General features: G+C 33.1%; 1 protein-coding gene across 3 annotated transcripts in view; it reads left to right on the forward strand.

Moving 5' to 3' along the window:
- Nucleotides 1-24,867, forward strand: part of LOC106873141 (TOG array regulator of axonemal microtubules protein 1) — a 111,036-nt gene extending 86,169 nt beyond the window's left edge. For all 3 annotated transcript variants that reach the window (XM_089364926.1, XM_089364927.1, XM_089364928.1), the window contains 9 exons: nt 5,090-5,176; nt 5,468-5,616; nt 6,498-6,656; nt 11,058-11,184; nt 12,869-12,954; nt 16,075-16,264; nt 21,049-21,265; nt 22,834-22,917; nt 23,300-24,867. In XM_089364926.1, coding sequence (XP_089221052.1) covers nt 5,090-5,176; nt 5,468-5,616; nt 6,498-6,656; nt 11,058-11,184; nt 12,869-12,954; nt 16,075-16,264; nt 21,049-21,265; nt 22,834-22,917; nt 23,300-23,559 — 1,359 coding nt within the window. In that variant the 3' untranslated portion in view covers nt 23,560-24,867. The remainder of the gene's footprint in view (nt 1-5,089; nt 5,177-5,467; nt 5,617-6,497; nt 6,657-11,057; nt 11,185-12,868; nt 12,955-16,074; nt 16,265-21,048; nt 21,266-22,833; nt 22,918-23,299) is intronic.
- The last annotated feature ends 673 nt before the right edge of the window (nt 24,868-25,540 follow it).

Below are 25,540 nucleotides of genomic sequence, written 5' to 3' on the forward strand. Positions count from 1 at the left end.
CTTAAAAGCATGTGTATATCTAGATTGTTTTGCGTTCTAACTTCTATGACTTTCTAAATGAAGTTAAGTGTTTTTCTAAAAGTGAAAGACCTGGAAATGAAAATAACAAAATTTGAAGGAGAGACACGAATGTTGTCTCTATAAATTATAAGTACTCTATGCGCAATTTGGCTTGAAGCTAAATATAAAAATCAAAGGAATCTGAGATAAACTTCCACATGTAGAATCAAAAAGATAAAACTCCTTGAAAAATGCTTTCAATAAAATAAAAAATGAAGAATGTCTTATAATTATAAATTTACTCAGTTTTAGGGTTACAAAAAAAAAACCCTTTCAACTATATCTACTCTGTAGACCTCTTGGCAAAGTCATCAACCTGTGAATTCCATTGTTCATTCTTTTCTTGGGTTGAAAGTTTCTTATCAGATTGTTCCATTGCAACTGGTGTCAGTGCAGTTTTCTCTAATCTAAATTCTCTCAGATATGCTTCCAGTTTCGGTTGTCTGTCACCACCCTACCTTCTCAACATTAGTAGCCATTTCACTGTTGCACAATATTCCGCCTCATATCAAACATGCACATTAATCATTGGAGATCTTCATCATCGTCAGCATTATTCAATGACTAGAGATCAATGATGACCTCTAGTCGTAGAATGCACTACTTCAATGACTAGAGATGATCAACATCATCATCATCATCATCATCATCATCATCATCAATACCCTCATCAACATCATCATCATCATCATCATTACTATCATCATCACCGTCGTCATTACTATCATCATCATCATCATCATCATCATTGTTCTTGTTTAACATCTGTTTTCCATGTTGGCATGGGTTGGACAATTTGGAAGAAGCTGGGGAGTCACAAGATTGTGCTGAGCTCTACTGTCTGCTTTAGCATGGTTCCTGTGTCTGGATGCCTTTCTTAACGCCAACCACTTTACAATGCGCAGTGGGTACTTTGAATGTGGCACTGGCACTAGTAAAGTCACCAAGTAACATGTAAGCCAAGACCCCCTCAACTGAGTGGGGGGAAAATGATACTAAGTGGCTTTATGCCTGGGGATGAGAGGTTTAAGTCTGATAGAGGAATAGAAACAGGTGTCTCGCAGTAGAGGTGATACATGGCCCTGTTGGGAAAAGAAGGAAGAAAAAGGTACAGAGGTGTCAGAGCATATCCCCAAGTTACAGGAAGGTGAACATTAGAGAAATGGTCATGTAGAGTGGACAGAATGAATGGGTTGGTAAAATCACAAGGGTGTGAAAGAATGGCAGTTAGATGGAGGTGGAGATAGAAGTGGATGCAGTGAATGGTAAACATGAGTGAAGGTGTGATTGATAGTGAATACCAGATAGGAGGAAGAATATCATACACACATACAGTTTGTATGTGTTAACTTTCAAAAGTTAATAACTACAGGTCTGAAGCTGTGACAATTCTCAGGTGTAACATTAATTAAAAAGCAAGTTTGTAGTTAAATATTTTGAAGAAGAAGTAATGTAATGCATATTCTCTTTAATTAAGGTCCCTCTTAAAATTTATTTATTCTCTTTAAATAAGGTCCCTCTTTCACACAACACATGTAATGTATTGTGTGAAAGAAAAATGTTGCTGAGATAAAGATAAGTGAACTTATTATATATAAACTGGTGAGATAAAGATAAGTGAACTTATTATATATAAACTGGTGAAGTAGAGATATTCAGTATTTATTTAACTAAAACATGCCTTATGCTGGGACAAGCTGAACAAGAGTAGAATGACAGTTTCAACTCTAGATGAATTCTGTGTTAAGAGAAAGTTAGAAAAACTTCTCCCAACTGCATTTGTTGAAAAAATCGAGGACCAGTATTTTAGTTCTACTTTATATATATGAGTTTTGTCGTATATGGATAAGACTTATTGCATTCTTGTTGCTCCAATAAACCAGTGAAAAAATGGTGAACAATCAAAACTTCATCTAGTTTATAGGAGTCACTAAATTAGCTCCTATATTGCAGGGAAAAACAGCAATTGATTAGGATAGAAAAGAAATAATAATGAAAACCAAACAATGATACAAATATACTTAAAGAGTTGAATGTTGCACATGCTAAGCTGGCAAAGGAACTGATGGATATATAATGCATATGTGGGCTTAAGATGCAAGTATATTTGGGAGATAAAAAGATGGGTGCATTGTTCATGCACTTACATCTTTTGCATGTGGGTCTGCATGTTGCATACATGAGGTTCAAGTGGAGAAGTATGATGTGCATGCAAAATGCAAGAAAGGTCTACATGATGCTTATGCAAGTGAATCTGTACAAGGAATAACTAACAACTTTCAATTTCATTATTAAAAAATTTCATTATTAAAAAAAGCAGGGCTTCAGAAAATGTGATGAAAAAAATGGTACATATGTTCTTGAATTAAAATTCTTGTGTTGTATGAAATTAGAATATGACAAGGTAAAAAAATAAGTGATATCAATAAACAAAATCTATGATAATATAGTATTTCATTCAACTCAAATGAACATTGTTTTGATACTAGCTGATTAAGAGTAGAACACTTCTTGTAAAATTCTGTGCAAAAAAACGAGCAAGAGTACAGTAATCCCTCACCATTTCATGGTTCACCTATCACGGTTCACCTGTCATGGTTTATTATTTAAGCTTATGTAGATTCCTCCATGGTTTTGTTTTGCATTTATAATAAAATAAATATATATAAATTATAAAAATAATAAAAGAAAATATGCAGTACAGTACAGTTTTTACTTCACGGATTTTCATCTATCGCAGGGGGGTTTTGGAATGTAATTCCTGTGATAGTCAAGGGATTACTGCTGGCATGTTTCTGAAGGAAACAGAAAATGCAGATTTAGAATTCTACTTTATATAGCCAGAAAAAGGCTGGGAGTTACTTTGGTCCAATAAACTGGTGGTAAATGACCACTTGACTAGCTAAACACTTTACCTGGTTATCTAAAGGTCACTACAAACTGTTGACACATTGATTGTTCTGTTAATTTTGACCAACCTAAACTACATTTTATAAACTTCAATCCAGTCCAGAAAACAATTTGATCCCAAATCTTTTCATACTTGTCAAATCATTTAATGAAAAACTTTCACTGTTTGAAGCCCAAGTGAAAAAATAACTTTTCTCATATGTTTTTCATATGTTGTGAATTCATACAGTTCATGTTATTTTCATAATATTTTTTTAAAAAATTTTTATACTTTCCAGTAATTTTCATTTCCTTCAGACTTTCAAAATTACAGTGCAAGCTGTGTTTTCATGAAAAATATCAATTGTTTTTCATTGTATATTTTGTAATGGATAATTTATTATGGTTTAACAGTTAGTAATTTCATATTTTTGTTTGTTAACAAAAGGTTGCAGAGAAACATATATTACTTATGAGATAGGACTTACAAAAATATATACCCATAAAAGTATAATAACCTATAAAATAGTTATTAATTTATAGGTATTATAAAGTAATGAGTATTACAAAACTAGTATCTATAATCATCTGTGCTGGCCAGCTGAACTCTTCAACATATATGATATGACCCTTGTGTTGAAATGTGAAGAATTCCTTGACTATCTGAAGATATTATTAAAATATAATGCTTTCAGGTAGTATACTTGAAGTTGTTTAACCTAAACAGATGTAGATATTTATGTCTGCATGTATGCATGTGTGTGGGGGGAAGGGGTACATGGCTTAGTGATTAGGGTATTGCACTTGTGGTCCCAAGATCTTGATTTCAATTCACGGACCAGACAAACTTGTATTCTTGAGTAAAGCACTTCATCTCACATGGCTCTGTGATCACCTCCACATCTGACATGTGGCACACCATGCACCTATGCAGGCAATGTTGATTTGATGGAGGGAATGAGCTAGTGTACAGCTCAAGCTTTTTGATCACTATAAACAAATCAAACTTGCAGGTTGTTCAGCAAGAAAATGCAGAACCTTAATCTCTTGGTTAGACAGGAGAGTCCAACATGTGTATAGTCTTGGTTCCTGTTGGAAGCATTTTTCGCAAGCAACTTTACCATATAGCATCAGCTTAAGGATGCTCCAATCATTCATCTAAACAAGGTACCCAGTCCAATGTAACCAGTGCTTAAGCACCATCACCTCAATGCTCAGGACATTGGCTCCCCTCAAGACCTCTATGCTGGCAGTTCACAAGGACCAGTCAAGGACTGTGTAAAGTCTTCATTGAAGGCATGTGAAATATAGGTGGTCAAAAGGGAAAGAAAGTAATGCTTGTCATCACCAGCAGTGGAGAGAAAAATAAAGGAAGATATGTGTATTTTTAAAAGCATGCATTTTCCATGCAGAATTTAAATGAGTGGCTTGAAAATGCACTGCCAGTGTGGTGAATGGGGGAAGCTTGATCTGCAGTATCTGTGGATGTTTATGTTTATCAAAAGTTGGACTCATTGGTCACTAGCAGAGCCACTAGTGCAAAGTACAAATTTGTCTGAGTGCTCAATGTTCTTAATGGTCAGTAACAGTCTTCCTTGGTCATGAGTGGACAACCATCATTATATGTGTATGCATGTGCATGCATGTGTGTGCGTGTGTTTGCGTGCGCGTGTGTGTGTGTGTATGTATGTATGTATGTATGTATGTATGTATGTATGTATGTATGTATGTATGTATATACTATGCAAATTTTGTAAAAAAAACGTGCATTCAGTAAAACAACTGAATGAATTCCATAGTTCACATCAAACTAATGTCAAATCATTCTAAATTTTGTTGTGTACATGTGGATACCATTAAGCTGAGTTTGTAATCCAGTTTTGTATTTTAGTTAAAGCAAAGAAGGATCGCTATAATTTTCCATTTAACTTCCTTTTAATTTGTGGCTTCCTGATTATACAAAAACCTTAATCAATTTGTAAAAAAACACTGAAGTACTTCCTGTAGGTTTGAATTTGTGCAAATAACTTCCCATTCCAAGTTGTGATTCTGAATATATTTCCTTCTTTATTATTTTTTGGGTGGGGGTGGGGAGCTTTATCTATTTATTTATTTATCTACTTTTTTTTTCTGCTTCCAGTTGGAAAACCTAAGGTCTCAAGTTAAAAGAGATGCTATTCTTTGTGTTACTGATATGTTTCTCTATCTGAAGAGAAGAATGGATGCAGTGAGTTCCATTTGTTGCTGATATTATTTACAACATACTATGATAACTTATAATATATCATTAAAATTTAGGGATTGGTTTAACAGGCATTTTTGTGGAATTCTGTATTTTCATAAATTGTTTTAAAATTTTGAAAAAGTAGGGGACCTTTCTTACTTGACTATTGTCCCGTATGCACAATTTTCATTTTTAAAACTAAATTTCATAAATTTGAATCCTTTTGAGAAATTCAGATATTGCTAGTCTTCTTAAAAGAATTTAAATTTAATATTTGATCATACATTTTTTCAGGAATTAGACAAAGTTATTGGTTGCTTATTAGCTTTGATGGCTGTCAGCAAAGAATTCATCAGGAATGATGTAGAAAAAGCATTTGATGCAATGGTTGAAAATATCACCTGTACGAAGGCTTTGCCGATCCTCATAACCAAAGGTTTGAAGTAAGTCCAGTTGGAATATTTAATTTTTCAAGTTGTTTTGTTTTGTTTTTTTTCTTTTTCCTTTTTTTTTCCAGAAAATTGTTGTTTCTAGTCTTTAATAATGTGACATCAAGAAATTTTGTTGAGTGATAAAATGGTTCTTGGTTGAAAAACATTAGAGGAAAATTCTTAGAGATTGTGTCTAAAGTATACACATGATGGTTTTTGTTTAGTCATGAACAGGTCTCAAAAAATATAAGGTCCATTTTCAAACACTATGGAATCTACAGTGAAAGGAATTAATAGGATAATATTTTCAAGATGACATGCTCATCTTTCCAACAACCTTAGAATAAAGTTTTAAAAACTGAGAAAAGGTAGTTATCACTGCATTGAAAGGAGGCAAGGTATTGATTAACCTGTTAGCATTCTGTCAAATGATTATTCTGTCAAATGATGATGCTTATTTATCAACATTGTTTTGAATTAACTATTAATTATCCCATACCTTCAAAATTTTAACAATGTGATTGTTTATTATTAGAATGACATTGTAGGGTAGGTGTGAGAGGCTAAATCTAGCCATTTTGAACCCAAGTAAAATATTTGGGCCGAATATGGCTGGTTTAAATGCTAAAGGATTAACCCTTAAAAATATATTGTGTGCCTTCCATTAGTTGCTTAGGGAGTCTACAAACTCTGTGCTTAGGGAGTCTACAAACTCTGATGTCACAGACTTTGTCAAACAAATAATGTATAGACTGAATTTTATTTAATGTTCTCAATTAAAAAATTTTTGATTATGCTAAATTCTCAACGTGCAGCATTTTAATGTGAAAAGTTTCTTTCACCTAAAGTATTATATTTTTCTTTTCTTATTTTTTAAATTTCTTTTATTTAAGGCACCGAAGTGTAGGTATAAGAAAAACTGCATCATATTACATAACAGTTATTGCAAAAAAAATTGGTCACCGACGATTATTAAGTGGTGTTAAAGATTTGACGGATAAAATTCTACAAGCCACACTCGACTGCTTAACTGATCCATCCAACGAAGTACGGTAAGTTTTAGAAAGAAGAGATTAAATAAATATATTACTTGCTTATAGTACTCATAAAAAATTATGCAGTTTAGTTTTGTCTCCTTTAAGTAATTCTTAACCTTTCGGCCTCAAATATTGCTATGTTTTCTTCATTTGTTTTATTTCTATCTTTTTTTTTTTCTTGCTTTAGTTATTATTTTCACCTCAAGCCTTGCCTACGTTTCCTCTCGAATTTCTTTCTGTGTTTTTGCAGTATTTCTTCTTTCCAGTCCCCATTGACTAGTGGCTTCTTGTAATAGTTGGCACTGTCTCACCTTCTTCATTTTCTACAGTCGAGCTATCTCGTATTTAAGAAGGTTGAATGCATCTATTTTTTCTTTTACCTTCTTGATTATTTGGGGTGTCAAGGGGACATGCAACATCAATTATAGAGCACATGTGGTTCACCTTGTCCACCACCATGAGCTCCAGCTTGTGCTCAATTATTATTATTATTACCACTGCCTTAGCGAAGGTCAATGAAATAAGTACCAGTGAAACACTAAGGTCAATGTAATCAACTAGTCCCCCTCCCCAATTTCAGACCTTGTGCCTATAATAGAAAGGATTATTAGTATTTGGGTGCTATTATTATTATTATCATCATCATCATCATCATCATCATCATTATTATTATTATTATTATTATTATTATTATTATTTAGGTGGTGAGCTGGCAGAATTGTTAGCATGCCGGGCGAAATGTTTAGCATTATTTCGTCTGTCGCTAAGTTCTGGGATCAAATCATACCAAGGTTGACTTTGCCTTTCATCCTTTCAGGGAGGACAAATTAAGTATCAGTCAAGTACTGGGGTCGATGTGATCAGCTATCCCCCTCCCCCAAAATTTCAGGCCTTGTGCCTATAGTAGAAAGGATTATTATTATTATTATTATTATTTTAGTTATATCATTATATCTCTTTACATTCTGGGGTCAAGTTCACCTTAGGGTCAATAAAAATAAAAACTAGTCACTTCCCTGAAAATGACTTTATATTTGAAATCCGTATCATGAAAATTGTGCGAAAACAATTATTCGGAAACAGTTATTTGAAATATATATCATTTGTGTACTTGCTTCTTAATCTTAGAATAATTAACATTTCGTATAATTGTCCTTTTGAATAATTTTCATTCATACAATTTTCCATTTGAATAAATGTTTTTTGAATAATTGTTTTCAAATAATTATTTTCGAACAATGTTCACATAATCTTAGAAATCATTATTATTGCTATGTCAGACAGTTTTCACATAGTTTGTGTAATCCTTTAGTGTCTTTTATCTCAATTCTTTTTGTATATTTAAGACTACATTGTCCAGTGTATCCTTTCCTAAATTTAAAGAAAGATCATAACATACAAAAATAGTAGAATTTGAAGAGGAAATGGAATAATTAGTGAGATAACATTTATAAGAAATATTAGTTATAAAATAAATAGGAAAATAGGAAAGTGCTTCAGTTTATTCTTCTTGCAAAAGGTTATAATATTCCCTTCAATTCTTGAAAATTTATAAGTGCACTAACAGTGTTGTCACAAGAGCAAGTGAACGTTAGACTAATGGTTGGAAGTGACAAAGAAGTGAATCTGGGTTTGAATGTGAAGACAAGTCAGAGAGGAGGTGATTACAGTGATTGAGAGCTGTAGAAAGTTAGCTGTAGGTTTTGAGCATGAGTGAGCAATCAGAACAATTAAAGCAATATCTTATTAAAATATATTAAAACTGATATTTTTATGATTTTACTATTATTTTTAGATTGATCAAAAATTGCATAGAGTTTTGTAGGTGCTACTCTGCACTGTCAGTCACAATTAATGACAATTGAATTTTTCCTTTTTGGTTTTATATTGCATATAGCCACCTTAGTTACTTTATAATTTTCACATTACCATTTTGTTGTATCAGCCATTCATTCATATGGTAAATACTATATAGTGACAGTTGGGATTTAGCCAAACTCTTCAGTGATGGAGTAGTGATCACTGATGAGCTTTTGATTCAAAATGAAACTAGACTAGTATGATGATCTTTCTCACTGTGGGGTGGTTATTTCCCCTGTCAGTACATAGATGTGTGCTTCTTTGTGCCCCTAAGGACTTTCAGCTCTTATTTCTAGCAATGTAGGTGCTACCCTGCACCGTCAGTCACAATTAGTGACAATTGAATTTTTCCTTTTTGGTTTTTTATTGCTTATAGCTGCCTTTGTTTTATATATATATATATATATATATATATATATATATATATACTAGCAGAAATACCCGGCTTTGCCCGGGTTAAAGAGAATAATGAAATCTAAAAACGCTGTCTAGACTACGCAACCCTCAACTGTTAGTAGCTACGATACCATATTTCTACATTAATAACTCTCCAATCCATGCCAGCATGGAACATAGACATTAAGTGTAATGCCAGTCTCTCATCTGGGAAGGCCTTGAAATCAATGTTACCAACTGGGGACTATGTGTCGCAGTGATAATAAAAAGACTCAAAGGAGGTCTGCAACGAAATAATTTTACTCAACACTTTTCAAGTGAATCAGTGGAGGCAAAGATGCATCTCATTTACTTGACAATTTATGCACCACATTGCAGAAATCACAATGTAAGTATATCTGAAAGGGTAGTCTTACACTGTTGTACCGTTGAATTACAAATAATGCTCATCTGTTATGTTCGGGTTAAAATTTCATCAACATCAAAAATATATGAATTTTCATGGGAGTTATGGCCGTTATGCATAGAATATAATTTCCAAATTTCATAAAGATCCGTTCAGTGTACTTTTGACGTAGTTTTGGATAAGAAAACAAATGACTAATGTTTGTGTTTGTGTGCATGTGTATGTGTGTGATGGGTGTATATATGTATAGATATCTGTATGCATGTATATATATGTATATATGTGTACATATTACATGTACATCTATATATATATATACATCTACACATATGTATACATATACATGTATGCATATAGATCTCTCTCTATATATATATCTATACATATACGTGTACATATACATCTATATGTATACATATACATCTCTCTCTCTCTCTCTGAAAGTATCTGTCATTACAGTATCGAAATGTGATTGTTTCAGTTAGTGGAATAACGTGTACATATACATCTATATGTATACATATACATCTCTCTCTCTCTCTCTCTCTCTCTCTCTCTCTCTCTCTCTCTCTCTCTCTGTCTATCTCTCTCTTTCTCTCTCTCTCTCTCTCTCTCTCTCCCTCTCTCTCTCTCTCTCTCTCTCTCTCTCATTACAGTATCAAAATGTGATTATTTCAGTTAGTGGAATAATTTCATTTTTAAAGTGGAAGTATTTGACATGAGTGTTTTTGTTTCACTTTTGACACGTAATACTTAAATAATGGAGGAGATATTATGTTGCCGTGGGCTCGAACTCTGCAAGAAGTTAAAAATGTTTTTTGACTAAAACACAACTGGAACCCTAAGTAAGGCATCTGTAAAATTTGAATGAAATTGGTTGCGTAGTTCTCGAGTTTTAGGGATTCACACAGACAGACAGACAGACACACATTCTCATTTTTATATATATAGATATAGATAGATAGATAGATAGATATAGATATAAATATAGATAGATAGATAGATAGATAGATAGATAGAATAACAGATAAAGTGAATGTCAGACAGACAGACAGACAGACAGATAGATAGATAGATATAGATATAGAGATGGATGGATGGTGCATAGAAGAATATATTAATCAATGAAATTCCAACCTAGTCTGATTTTCACGTTTTATTATTTACAATTTTTATAATTTTACAGTGTTATAATAATAGAATATTATATATTTACTGTGATAGAACTAGTACTTTCATGTGTTACATAATCATCAGGTTTATGTAGTGGTAGTGACAATCGTGTTCCACATACTTGTCTTATGATCATTATCTGTGAAATATTTTCGTACTCTTGTTTCTACAAGATAATTGAACTCAGACCTTTGCACTTAAGGCTTGTGCAGTGTTTTGGTTTGGGTTTTGTATACTAAAGCAGACAGTAGAGCTTGGTGCAGTCTTCTGACTTGCCAGCTCTAGTCAACCCATCCAACTCATTCCAGCTTGGAAAACAGGTAAAAATGTTTTGCTACATAACAGCTTTAGTAAGTATTCTAGTGTTTAACTGTTTAGTGTTCAGTTAACTCTGTCAGATCTAATATTTATTCACATGATTTTGAATCAATCATGCATAATCTTGTAGCTTAGAGACTTTAGTGACATGATTGTTTTTTTTATTTAGAATGACATTGTAGGGTTGTTGTTAGAGGCCAGATATGGCAGGTTTTTACTAAATGAAAAACAGTTATATTTGTCACTGAAATATTTTCTTTTAGATATCATGGTAAAGAAATTCTTTTTTTGTTGATGGAAAACCCAAGTTTGGAACAACAGCTAGAGAAATACCTTCCTTCTGAATCTATTAATACCATGAAAAGTCAAATAGAAAATTTGAATAAAAAGGTGAGAAAACTACTTGTTTTCCTTCTTATTCCTTTTTAACATGCTATTTTTTTAATAATAAATGTTAGCATTAGCCTCTCTTAGAAATCATGTTATACAAATTAAGTTTTATTTGTAGTTTGTATTTCTTATTCTGTTAAAGCAAAATATTGTACAGGACAAATAAAACAGCCAAAACTGAAAGGAATGAGGAGTTTTATGCATTCATCTGCACTTGTTTGTCATTTTCTTTTTTACCACTTTGTATATGTGTATCTGTGTTTGTACATATCTGTCAACTTTTTGTTTATATAATGTGTCTCTATTTTGCTCCAATTACCCCTACTGCAAAGTGATTTCATTCTATTTGTTAGAAATTATGGTCTAATTCCTTCAAACAACATTGAAACATCATCGTCGTCATCATCATCGTTTAACGTCCACTTTCCATGCTAGTATGGGTTGGATGATTTGACTGAGGACTGGCGAACCAGATGGCTGCACCAGGCTCCAATCTGATCTGACAGAGTTTCTACAGCTAGATGCCCTTCCTAACCCAAGAGTGTAGTGGGTGCTTTTTGTGTTACCGGCATGAGGGCCAGTCACACGGTACTGGCAATGGTCATGCTCAAAATGGTGTTTTTTACATGCCATCTGCACAGGAGTCAGTCCAGCGGCACTGGCAATGACCTCGCTCGAATGTTTTTTCATGTGCCACTGGCTCAAATGGTGCTATTTACATCTTTGAAAAAAAAAGGAAAGACACATAATCTATAGGGCTTTGAGTAAATTCTGATTTTTATCAAGAGACATGTATCATTTGAGATATCCGAAAGCAGGTGTAATTGCAACCATTATCAGGTTTAGTGTAGCTAAATCATGTCAGTTCATCATTTGTATAAGACTACTCTATGTACCACTCATTGTTTTGTTTTTTAATGTTTTTATGATGCCAGACTTCAGTTGTTACTGAAGAATTGTCACATAATGAAGATATGAAGCTTTGTATCTGTTTTCAAAATTATGTCCTCAGTTTCACACCAACAATAAGGTCAGAAGTACTACAAGTCTGTAGATTTTACTTTTAACCATGTAGCTACCACTATTCTACTGAAACACACTGTATTTGCTTCAAAGCACATTGATGCCATAAAATCAGACAAAGTTCACAATTTCTAATGTATGACTCTTAAAATATTTCAGTTGCTCTCTAATACACCTTATGATACTGAAAACAAATTCTTCATAAATGTTATAGGATTTCCTAAATTGGAAGACATGTAAAAGACAATAGAATTCTTTTTCATAACATTTAATGAAGGATTAATTAAATCTAAGAATGTTTCTCCAGCAGGCATAATAGTTATGTGTTGTTATTTGCCAGAAACAAATTGTTGCTTTTATCTCTTATTTCAACTATTTTGTTGTGTGATATCAATCATTTCTATTTGAATAAATATATGATTGAGTTAAGCAAGTGAGTGTTTGGGATGTGATGGTATTTCAGGTGAGATTTCAAAGTAGGGCAGTAATAAACTCATAGAAATTCGTAGGTTACATCAATGTTTGAAAACAGGCAAGTGTCTATTAATTGGAAAATGCCAGAATCACTACTACATGCATTGTTTTTTCTTTTTTCTTGTGTCTGTGTGTCTGTGTTTCTAATTCTAATGTAACATGACTGAAAAATATTTCACATTTGTAGGGTTTGGTTGAAATGTCTTATGACATATCATCTGCTCCACATTCAGCAAAGTCTTTGTCCTCATCAAGGACTGGATCTGCTGCAAGGTAAATGTTTATTTTACATTCTGTTATTGAAGCAATTCTCACTATTCTTCCAGTGTAAATAAGGAGATAGTCAAATTTGTTTTCATAATGTCATCATCACCATCATCATCATCATCATCATCATCATCATCATGTACTTATGCTAAATAATATAATACGCTGTTAAAAAATATATATGCTACATGGTTGCTTCTGTTTTACTGCCTCTTATATATTACATAATGAGAGTTGCTCCTCAATACATTGTATACTATGTGGTATCATCTGTGCCATAACACATTGCATGTTGTGAGAGAGCTCATTCTATGTTAATTAGTCACAAATTAGTGTCCAGCTCTAGATGAACATTTTCTTTGACCATGGCAGACTGGGATTCTAAAGACATGTATTATAGATATAATTCCTCACAAAATATCTGCCTCTCTTCTCCACATCATCCTCCTTCACATTCTAAGTTCAAATTCCACCGAGGTCCACTTTGCACTTCATCCTTTCAGGGTCAATAAAATAAGTACCAATTGAACACTGGGTCAATATTATCGACTTACCCCCTCCCTCAAAATTTCTGGCCTTGTGTCAAAATTTGAAATCAATATTTAGCTATCACTGTCTTTTTTTCCATTTGTCCCTCTCCTAATACCATCTTGCTACTCTCACTCTGTTTCTCCACCTCATATTTATACTCTCACTTCTTTCAGCCCCTCAATCATCATTCTCTTTCTCTCTTCTGTTTATCCTCTTCATCATGTCTATCTTGAAAGAACAGTGACAACGTAGAGTAAATAAAGGGCTCTTTAATCTTGCCAAGATAAAGTGATTGATAAATGATGGGCAGAGTCAAAATAGGATACAGAAGACACTTTAGTCTTGCTGCAGGCATGACAACCTCTCTAGAATTGGGACCACAATAAAATGTGCCCTGCTACACTCTGTAAGTTGGCTGGCATTAAGAGATGGATCCAGTGGTAGAAATAATGGCCAAAAAATGGAGCATACAAGCAAAACATGATTCTTTGACTACTATGGAGGACAGTGACTCCAAGTAAGAAATGACTTGGATTTTGACAATGCATCTAACCATGTTAGTATGGAAAACATGTAAAATGATGATGATGATGAGAGGAGGTGAGGTGACGGTGGTAGAGGAGGAGGAGGCAGTGGGGGATGATGATGATGATTAATAATTAATGAGTTTTTTTTTCTTTCTTTTCAGAAGTATCTAATTATTTGTTAGCATAGAAAAATAAATGCAAATTGACTTGAAATGTCTTACAGTCATTGAAAGATTTATTCATATTGTTAAACATGTTTATTTCATAAAACGTAATTAATCTCAAATAATTAAATTTCCTCTATAGAACAACAATTAATGTTTTTTTATGTTGTTCCTTTAATACCAAGCTTTAACTGACTAATATCTTTACTTGAATTAAGCATGTATTTAGTTTATCATATTTTACAAAGGATTAATTGAAAGTATATTGCTTTTCCCACATAACACCTATTAATAAGGTATTTAGATCTTACTTGTAAGTGTACAATGCACAACAACTATTTGTTGTTACTTGTAAGTGTAAAATGCATAACAACTATTTGTTGTTATTTGTCAGATAGTAAGTTGTTTATTTTTTAAGTTGCTTACATCAACTATATATCATCAGATGTATAGAAATAGTGTTGAAGACACAGTAAAAGAGCTCTGTGTTGGAGTGTATTAAATACAGCGAGGTAGTTTGGCTGTTTCCACCCACTTTGCTGTCTTATCTATTTGAGCATTAATCATGGTGATAGCAAGCTAAATACAATCTAGTGCATGGTGTGTTAATCCCCTCGTGTTGTGTTTTATTGCACAATGTTTGGTGGGGGAGGGGGGGCTCAGAGGCCTCTAATTTAGAATAAGATAAGGAACACATACTTTTAACACAAAAATTCTCATGTAAGGATCATCATAAGATTTTTTTTCAGGGAGTCAGATCTAGAGTTGACTGCTTAGATGGAATGCTTTAATGCAAAGGGAAGTACCAAAGATTTTCTTTGCAATCTTTAATGGATGTTATAGATATGAATATTACTATTAGATTATTCTCAAAATGTTGAGACATTCTTTACATAAAGAAGAATAAAACTTCCCACACAAGGTGCTGCATCCTTAGTACCCAGTTTCTTTCTCTTACTAACTGTTATGTATTTGTAATTTATTGTTATACATAGAGATGGTCATATTTTGCTGATTAAACACATGCACTATATATTTTGGGTTTTCACTTCAGCTTTATTATTACCTCTGCCTTAGCGAAGGTGGAAGTATTGTTTTCAGTCGTGTTTGCTTGTTTGTTTATCCATGGACAAGATATCTCAAGAACAGCTGGATGGATTCAGATGAAACTTTCAGGGATGTTTGGCCTCGTGACTGGCACAAACTGATTAGATTTTGGGTTTGATCCGATACTGAACAAGGATTCTGGATTATTTTTCCTGTTTTTTTACTTAATTTTTGAGAGCGGTCGGGTTCATTTTTAGTAATCTCGTTTGTGAGAGCAGTTGAGTTTATTTCAGATATTCTTATATTAAAAATAATCTCTGGCTAATCTATGAGAGGATGTTTGTATTGCTTTGTGCTCTCTGAGTGCTCTTGTTATTATTATTATCATTATTATAATTATAATTATTATTATTATTATTATTATTATTATTATTATTATTATTATTATTATTATTTTAGGTTCTTTGTCAAAGCTCTTTCATCACATGAAGTAGAATAAGTAGAACAAGAGGAGACATGTCGAACAAAGAGTGGCTAAAGAGGTCACAGGATGTGTGAAAAAATGAGCTTTAACAAAGAAACAATTATAATGATGGTGATACTGATAATAATAGTAATAATAATAATAATAATAATAATAATAATAATAATAATAATAATAATAATAAAGCTGAAGCGACAGGCAAAAATATATAGTGTGTGTATGTTTAATCAGTAAAATATGACCATCCCCTTGTATAACAAATTTCTGTTTCAACGCAGGATTTCACATCAAGAATCTTGCAAAACATAAAACATAAAACATACTGACAATTTATAAACCACACATCTTTCTCTTTTTTTTTCCCCCATTGCAGCTTAGTAAATGTTCATGCTAGTGCAAAACGACCGATATCATATAAAAATATTGAAATGGTACAAGAAGAAATAAAAGAAATGAACAAACTTCTTTCTGCTAATGATTGGCGTGTTCGACAAAAAGGTCTTGAAAATTTTAAAGAACTGTGTGATTCAAACCCTAATATTATTGCAACAAACATCACTCAGGTTTGATTCCTCTTCTGTCTAATTCTTATAATTCAAAGCACTGTTTACACATGCACTTTCATTTATCCAGCACACATCTTGACATGTACATCTTCTAACACATCTGCTATTGATTTCTTTAGTAATCAGGTGGTTTACTGAATGTTATTTTGACACTTGTCTTAGAAGTTGAACTCAACACATCACTCTTACAGTTACTACATTTTTCCTGTTTAGTCTGAAGAAGATTATTTGTTTTAGCCATAAGACTACGGTCATGCTGGGGCACCACCTTGGAGGGTTTCAGTCAAAGGAATTGATTCCAGTTTTTATTTTTTAAGCCTAGTACTTATTCTATTGGGGTCTTTTACCAACCCACTAAGCTATGGGGATGTAAACAAGCCAATACCATTTGTCAAGCAGTGAAGAGACAGACACAAACATAAAGATATACATATATGCATAAACATACATGCATATATATATGTATGTGTATATATATATATATATATATATATATATATATATATATATATATATATATATATATATATATATGTATATATGTACATATGTATGTATGTGTGTATATGTACACACACACACACACACACACATATATATATATGTATATGTTTATCTATGTATGTATGTTATATGCATACATTCTCACCCCATATTCTACTGCACACACACACACCACACACACACACACACACATGCAAAATGCAAGGGTAATAAGTTGAAATGGAATAAGGTATAGTAGAAGAGAAATGGAAAAGAGAAACCAGAAATACCTTCACTTGTAGACAATTAAGCTCTTCAAATTACTTATAAGCATCACTCAGAAGTCCATTTCTTGTTGTGATTACACCCCACAGTTATTTATGGCTGACCGTAAAGTCACTGTGCAAGCATTTTTAATTGTTTTGAGCTCATATCAATTTTACATTAACGTTATTGCACAGTACTGCAATGCCTTAATGATATAAATATGGTCCTCTTGGTCAACTGGATGTGTACCTGACTGTAATACAGCACTTAGGAATCATAAAAGTTTATGATTTAAGCTGAATAATCACAGAATGATTTTTCATATTTGATTGGTGCTGGTGAAGGTCTGTGAGTAAGAGATTTGCTTCTCAACTTTATGACTCTGGGTTTAATCCAACTGTGTGACACCTTGAGGCAAGTATCTTCTGCTATAACCCTGGATAGACCAATGCCTTGTGTGTGTGTGTGTGTGTTTTACACTCGGATTGCTTTGATTTTGTATGATAGTTGTAAACAAGTGTCACCATCATACTAGCAGTGTCTTTTGTTTCCAATATTTGGTGAAAACATATCTGATGAAGGGGAAATATTTCCTTACATGGAAACAAGTGACAGTTGGCAACAGGAAGGGCATCCAGCTGTAGAAAATCCACCTCAACGAATTCTCTCCAGCTTATATAGGCATAGAAAAGTAGGCACTGATGATGATACACACACACACACACACACACACACACACACATACACACACATACACATATTAATCGAAGTGTACAGTATCCATTATGGCCGATCTTACCAATTTGTTTTGCACTAGCATTCAATGGAGTGCTAGGTAACAGTTCAATTATGTAACCCTGTGCTCTTCAGAGGTAGCTGTTATGGAATTAAATATGGCGACTGTAGACAACATGGTAGTACTTAGTTCATCAGATGGCAATCTCTAGCATGCACTGAATGGGTTTGTTGCTGAGTGCTACATGGCTGGAATGAAAATTAGTGTTGCAAAGACTGACACATTGGTCCTCTCAAGAAAATCTTCTCAGTGTGCTTTGCCTGCATGATAGTGGAACATCACTGAAACAAATGAATAAGTTTAAGTATCTCAGGGCCATTTTTATGAGTGATGGGAAGCAGGAGGCAGAACTGGATGCTAGAATTTCAGAGTGATGTGTAACTCCAGCACTGTGGAGGCACGAGGCCTAGTGGTTAGGGTGTTGGACTCATGACTGTAAGATTGTGGTTTTGATTCCTGGACCCAGCAATGCATTGTGTTCTTGAGCAAAACACTTCATTTCACATTGCTCCAGTTCACTCAACTAGCAAAAATGTATAATCTTGTGACGGTCTGGTATCCCATGCAGATGAGGAATTTATATGCCATGGAAGCTGAGAAATCAGCCCTTATGAGCCAGTATGACTCAAGAAGGTAACCTTTACCTTTTACCTTTTAAACTCCAGCATTCAATTCTCAGAAGAGGAAAAATTGGTAAAAAGGCCAAACTTACTGTCTTCAATTTGGTTTCTGTGCCTATCCTCACCTATGGTCATAAATGTTGGATAATGATTGAAAGAGTACCATTGCAAATACAAAGAGCCAAGATGAGGGTTTCTTTGAAGGACTCTGGAGTAACATTACTCAACATGGTTCATAGATTAGGGATCAGGGAGTCACTCAAAACTGAGCTGCTGCTTCTCCACATTGAGAAGTCATAGCTCAGGTATTACAAACATGTGATTCACAATGTCACATAAAAGAATCACAAGACAGATTCTTTAAGCTGAGCCAACTGGTGAGTGACATAAGGGAAAACCAAGAATGAGATAGTAGGATAACATTCATAGTCTCAGTTGCTCATGCTTGGGAATCAAGCTACAAATCCTAATGGCCTTTGCTACAAGTAGGACCCTATGGAAGAAGTGCCTGAAGACTCTACTCCCCATGACCTACCCCTAGAATAGTGGGTGGAAAAGATGGCTGGATGGATATATATATATTTTTTTTTCTTTCTACTTATTTATGTGTGTGTATATATAGATACATAGATATTTAAATATCCATACTTGATAGATTACTTCTAGTTTTTGAAGATTTCTGCAATTAAATTAGGAAATGAAACGAAATACAAAACATAACTAAGTTTTTATTTTTTGCATGTTTGTTCTATATTTTTAATTGACATTTCAAAATTTTATTTAAGATATTTTCTATAATATATATAATACTTAATATTTGAATTCAGTATTACATGTTTCACTGAGGCGGAGAGCTGGTAGAACTGTTTGTATACCAGACAAATTGCTTTGCTTCATTTCTTCTGACTTAATGTTCTGCGTTCAAACACTGCTGGAGTCAACTTTGCCTTTCATCCTTTCAGGGTCAATAAAATAAGTACCAGTTATGTACTGGGGTCAGTGTAATCAACTTACACTCTTCCCCAAAACTACTGGCCCTGTGTCAAAATATGAAATCAATATTACGTTTTACTCTTTTACTTGTTTCAGTCATTTGAGTGCGGTCATGCTGGAGCACCGCCTTTAGTCATTCAAATCAACCCCAGGACTTATTCTTTGTAAGCCTAGTACTTATTCTATCGGTCTCTTTTGCCGAACCGCTAAGCTATGGGGACGTAAACACACCAGCATTGGTTGTCAAGCGATGTTAGTGGGGACAAACACAGACATACAAACATATACACACACATACATATATATATATATAAATATATATATATATATATATATATATATATATATATATATATATATATATATACACATATATATATATATATATACATATATATGATAGGCTTCTTTCAGTTTCCATCTACCAAATCCACTCATAAGGCTTTGGTCGGCCTGAGGCTATAGTAGAAGACACTTGCCCAAGGTGCCACACAGTGGGACTGAACCTGGAACCATGTGGTTGGTAAGCAAGCTACTTACCACACAGCCACTCCTACGCCTGTTATTGTAATATGTTTATTAAGCTATTGGCCTATGTCAGTGGTTACCAAAGTGGGCAGTATTGCCCTCCCCCCTGGGGGAATGGAAAGTTCCAAGAGGGCGTTGAAGAAGAGTGGGGCGATAAAGGGGTAGTTATTCATGTAAAAAGTGGGGTGGTAATGGGGTAGCAATTCATGTAAAAAACAACAAAATAATGGGTTCATTAGGTTAAGTTTTATTTGTGAAATACAGTTGCTTTGAACTTATTTGACAAAGAGGTCTAGGCTTGTGATGGTTAGTTTGGGTGGGGGCGCTAGGAATGTGGCCTGGGTGTCAAGGGGGTGGCAGCCTGAAAAGTTTGGGAACCATTGGCCTATATTTTTAGAACAAATTTTATCTAATTGTATTTATTTCTATATTTGCAATGTTTTTTAAAGCTGAAGCTTTATAAGCACACAAGTAGTATTTTCTTAATTAATTTCATGGCTGTATGGAGGTTCATTATTCCCAAAACAATGTATACTTATGGGGTTAGGTGTCCGACATTTCAAAGTTACTGTTTTTTTCTTTTTCTTTTTGCAATATTTTCAGTATTATCAAAATTTACTTGTATTTTTAATTAATGGTGTTTGACAAAAGACCAGTTTTATTTAATTACACATATTTTTCACATACACACATACCCACACATACTCACACACACACTCACACACATTCACACACATGTACATATTCTGACATACTCGTGCACATGTACATATTCATACACACACACACACACACACACATACATGCTCACATGCACGTGTACATGCTCACACATACACACACGCACACACATACACACACACACTCACATGCATACACTTACACTCGCATACACTTACACTCGCACACATACACACACACACACACACAGAGAAAGAAAGAAAGGAAGAAAGAAAGAAATGAAGGAAGGAAAGAAAAAAAGAAAGAAAGAAAGAAAGAAAGAAAGAAAGAAAGAAAGAAAAGAAAGAAATGAAAGCTAATCATAAATTTCAGTTAGTATTGCAAGTAAACATTTTGTTTAAATCTTTCGACAGATCTTTGATAACTTTTTGCCACGGCTACAGGATGCCAATAGTAAAGTGAATTTACTAGCTTTAAAGATATTACTTGATGTGATACCAATCATTTACCCATCGATGGGACAAGTTATCAACTTAACTGTGAACTATGTTAGCACCAACTTATCCTCCAAAAACCTTGAAATTCACAATATCACTATAAAAATTTTGGATTTGTTAATACATTATTTAGGTAAGTTTCTCTGACGATATTTTGCCTCGTGCTATTTTGTTCACTGTGGTTATAATTTTTCCTTTTTTTTTTTTTTTTGTATATTAATTTTTAAAAAAAACTTTTTCTGGGAAGAAATTCTGCAGATTTGAATTTAATGATTATGTATGTATATGGTATCTTTTATTTTTTATTCTTTTTCAATCATTTGACTGTGGGCATGCTGGGACACCGCCTTCAAGGTTTTTTTTTAATAAAACAAATTGACCCTAGGTTTTATTTTTTTTTTAGAAGCTTAGTACTTATTCTATCGGATCTCCTTTGCCAAACTGCTAAGTTACAGGGATGTAAACATACCAACACCAGTTGTCAAGCAGTGGGGAGAGACAGACACAGAGACACACACACAAATATATACATACACACACACACACACACATATATATATATATATATATATATATATATATACACACAATGGGCTTCTTTCAGTTTCTTTCTACCAAATCCACTCACAAGGCTTTGGTTGGCCTGAGGCTATAATAGAAGACACTTTCCCAAGGTGCCACATAGTGGGACTGAAACAAAGTTTCTTACCACATAGCCATGCCTGCACCTTAAAAGATGTACCAATCTAAAACTGAAGGAAACACAAACATGAGTGAAGAATGACAAAAAAAAAAAAAAAGAAGGAAAAAGAGGAAGAAGGAAAGAAAAAAACATCAATTCAGCACTAAGTGCTTCAATTGGATGTGCATCACAAGGTTCAGCAGAACCTATTGAAGCAAGCCAACATTCTCTTAGCATTACTGCAGGTGATGGCAAGGCTAAGGAGTTGGAACAATCAAATGCCCTCACGAGTATCACCTAATAACTCAGTAAGGCAAGCCACCTACGGTGACAAGAACTTTACTGTTAGCAGCCCAGCCTCTCCAAATGTCTCAAATATCACTGGAGGAAATGGTCCTGATATTTGGTTACAGAAGCAGTGGCCTTTGAAATTAATAATTCATAGTTTGTAACTGATAAAATACATAAAGTTTTTACCTAGTAATTCTTACTTCTAAGAACAACAAATTCTGCAACTTCAATTTTCTTCACTCTATCTCAGAAACCACCATCATCCTTGTTATAGCCTCCATCTCCTCAGTGAAGGTGCTCATACAAATTGCAATATTTGTCCTTTTGTCTCTAACATCAATGTCTTACTCACTAGGTCAATGATGATTTCACATGAAATAATGATATCGATATATATAGTATTTTTTAACACAGCATGTCCATAAGAGATGTTATCTCAGACTAAATGCCACATGGACTGGCTTAACAATGGTGTATAAACATTAAGTATGATACATAAATGGTTATGCAATAGCATATCATAATGTGTGTGTGTGTGTGTGTAATGTATGCATCAATTTCTTGTTGTAAAGATTAGTCTTAATTTATTTAAATACCATAATTAACAACTATTGCAAATAATTTAAATTTATCATATCAAAAATATATTTTTAAATGTAAGAAACTCAATTTATGCTTTTATTCATTCGTTTATTTATTTATTTATTTATTTATTTATTTTCCAATAGAACCAAGCATTTTACTCCGTCCTTTTACAAACCAAGTCACAAGCAATGCCCGAAAATGTTCTGAAATTATACCGAAAATTGCTGGTATTTATTTTACTTTCATAATAGTATTTTACTATCAGTTAAAGTTGTTGTTCTTAGTTAGCTCCATGTGAGTCTGTAGCAAGCAGACCTAAATTCATGTACATTTCGGTCATAACAATTCAATTAACATTGTCAAATGTAAGCTATTTTTTTGTGTGATTTGGAGGAGCATTAGCTGTTTTCTCTAACAGATCAAGTAACATGCATAAGCTCCCTCATTGATTCCTTCTTTTTTTTTAGTATTGTTTATGATGTACATTACAAGAAAATTTGAAAATTAGTTTTTTAACCTAGCTTACACTTTGTTGTCAAGAGAGAGAGAGAGAGAGATTCACATAGGGTTGTATATGTCACTAAAATTTTACTTTCATTCTCTTTGCAGAATTAGTAGAAAAAGAATACAAGTTAAAACCAAAGCAAATGGAAATGTACATTTTACCTTTAGTACTTCACCTTATCAACTGTGTGAGCAGTAGTGCTACTGTTCAAGGTGGGAGTTGTAACTTGAGACGGGCAACAACTCACCTCATATGTATTCTAAACCAACAAATGGGACATACATTGATGGATAAATTCTCTCAACTGGTAGGAGTTACCACCAGACATCAACAATATCTCCAGGATGTAATAAATATTACCTGAAGAATTGTTTAAATGAAATTTTTATAAGGAGACACGACAAAAGAATGAAAGAAGATTTAGAGAAAGAAAAGAAGACTATTTTTTTAAATTAATGCACATGATTGGGTTTTCTTTTTCCCCCTTTTCTTTTCTTTTTTTTTTTTTTTTTCAATCATATCTGACACACCTTTAAATTAATAACATTATTCAGAAGTTTAAATTATAAATTCAAACAGTAGTAATATGATGAAAAATCCCTTTCTGGTGTGAGCATATAGTCAGCTTAAGAAGAAAATATATTTAGTTGAAGGTGAGTTCAGCTTATTTAGTTGATAAAAGTGAGTTCATCTTAAGTAGTTTATGTGTGAAGAATAAATGATTTGCTTTGTTTTGATTTGAGTAAAATCAAGGTTCTTTGTGAAGAATGGTTTGACAAAAGGAATTCTGTCTTGTATTTCTCACAGATTTTCTTTGCAAAATGATTTAAACACAAAGAATATTGATGAGCAATGAAAACTTTTAAAGCTTCTCAAATTTTTCACTCTATTGCATATATTATTTGAGAAAATGCTTATTTAATTCTAGATCATTTTATTTTATTTATATGTGATCTGGTTTAGATCTTTGTAGAAGCTATAGAAATTACACTGAAAGTTATTATTTTTTTTTTTTATTACATTTTCTGTTTTTTACTGAGTTATTTTAAGGATAATAGAATGGTTAATATAGAAAATGAGATTTAAAACTGTGTACAATGAAGATGATTGTAATAAAAAGGAGAATGCATGTGTCTGAATTTGGCAGTGATAGTATCGATACTAGTGATATTAATTTTGGCATTGCTCTTTCTTTTTATTGCAATATGGTGGGGACTTTGTTCATGTTTACTATGTAAAATTATACTGAAACACCAACTATGCAACTTTTCTTTCAATTACAATGATATTGGCACAATTAGTAATGATGATAACGAAGCAAAAAAATGTAGATATAATCATTTTCATAATTATGATCTTAATGCTTCAGATTTATGCGGATTATAAAGGTGATAGTTATGGTAAGGATTATAATATTCTTAATGGAAAGGAGGATTGGGGAATGCAGAGACAGTAATTTATTTTGTCCTTGTTTATGTGAACTTTAACTCCCACTATTGGGAGGGGGGATCACCTTTCGCCTCTACAGAGGTCAATAAATTGAATGTCAGTAATGTAGTAGGGTCAGTTTGATTTACTGTACCATCCTACACAAATTTATGTCTATTTACTAATATAAGAATTCATGTTTAATGGAGATGTTTTATCATCTATAAATGGGGAAGACTGTAAATGAACGTTATTATTATTTTAAAGCTGTTTACTCTATTGACTTATGTCTGAACCTAACATATGCACAAATTTTGAATTTACTTCTATCTTATTAAGTATTACTAGATAACTACTAATGTCTGATTTTCATTTCTACTGACTACTATATGACAAGTCGATGTCTACTAATGCTAAAGCTAAGGTTAGTATGCTAGGATCCCTATGTCTCTTTATCGATTTAGAATCTATATGACAAGAATATACTTACAAATGATTAGTCTAAGATTAGTAATGGACCCCTATTTAGTTAACAATGCCAAGTTATATTGGCAATACAGTATACTTACAAATGGCTAGTATATAATTATTAAAGACTACTATATTGTAAATGACTAGTAATATATCTGCTAATGGATATGCTAGTGGTTTGCAATACATCCAGTAAAGTTTACTATATGTTTATTAATGTTTAGTTTATACTAAGTAATTGTTACTATAGTGATATTAAGGGTTACTCTTCAATATATTGATGTTTTGAATTAGCCTTTATTTTGTAATTACTTTACAATTAGTAAGAATTAGGCTTGTTTCATTTTTATTATATAATTATTGATTGTTGTATAACTAGTAGTGATTTCTCAGTATTTTTAGATAGTGTTTAGCTAAAACTTTTTTTTCATAACTGCATTTCCTCA

The sequence above is a fragment of the Octopus bimaculoides genome, chromosome Z (genome assembly GCF_046866305.1).
Source record: "Octopus bimaculoides isolate indiv1 chromosome Z, ASM4686630v1, whole genome shotgun sequence".
In the NCBI taxonomy this organism is placed as follows: Eukaryota; Metazoa; Mollusca; class Cephalopoda; order Octopoda; family Octopodidae; genus Octopus; species Octopus bimaculoides.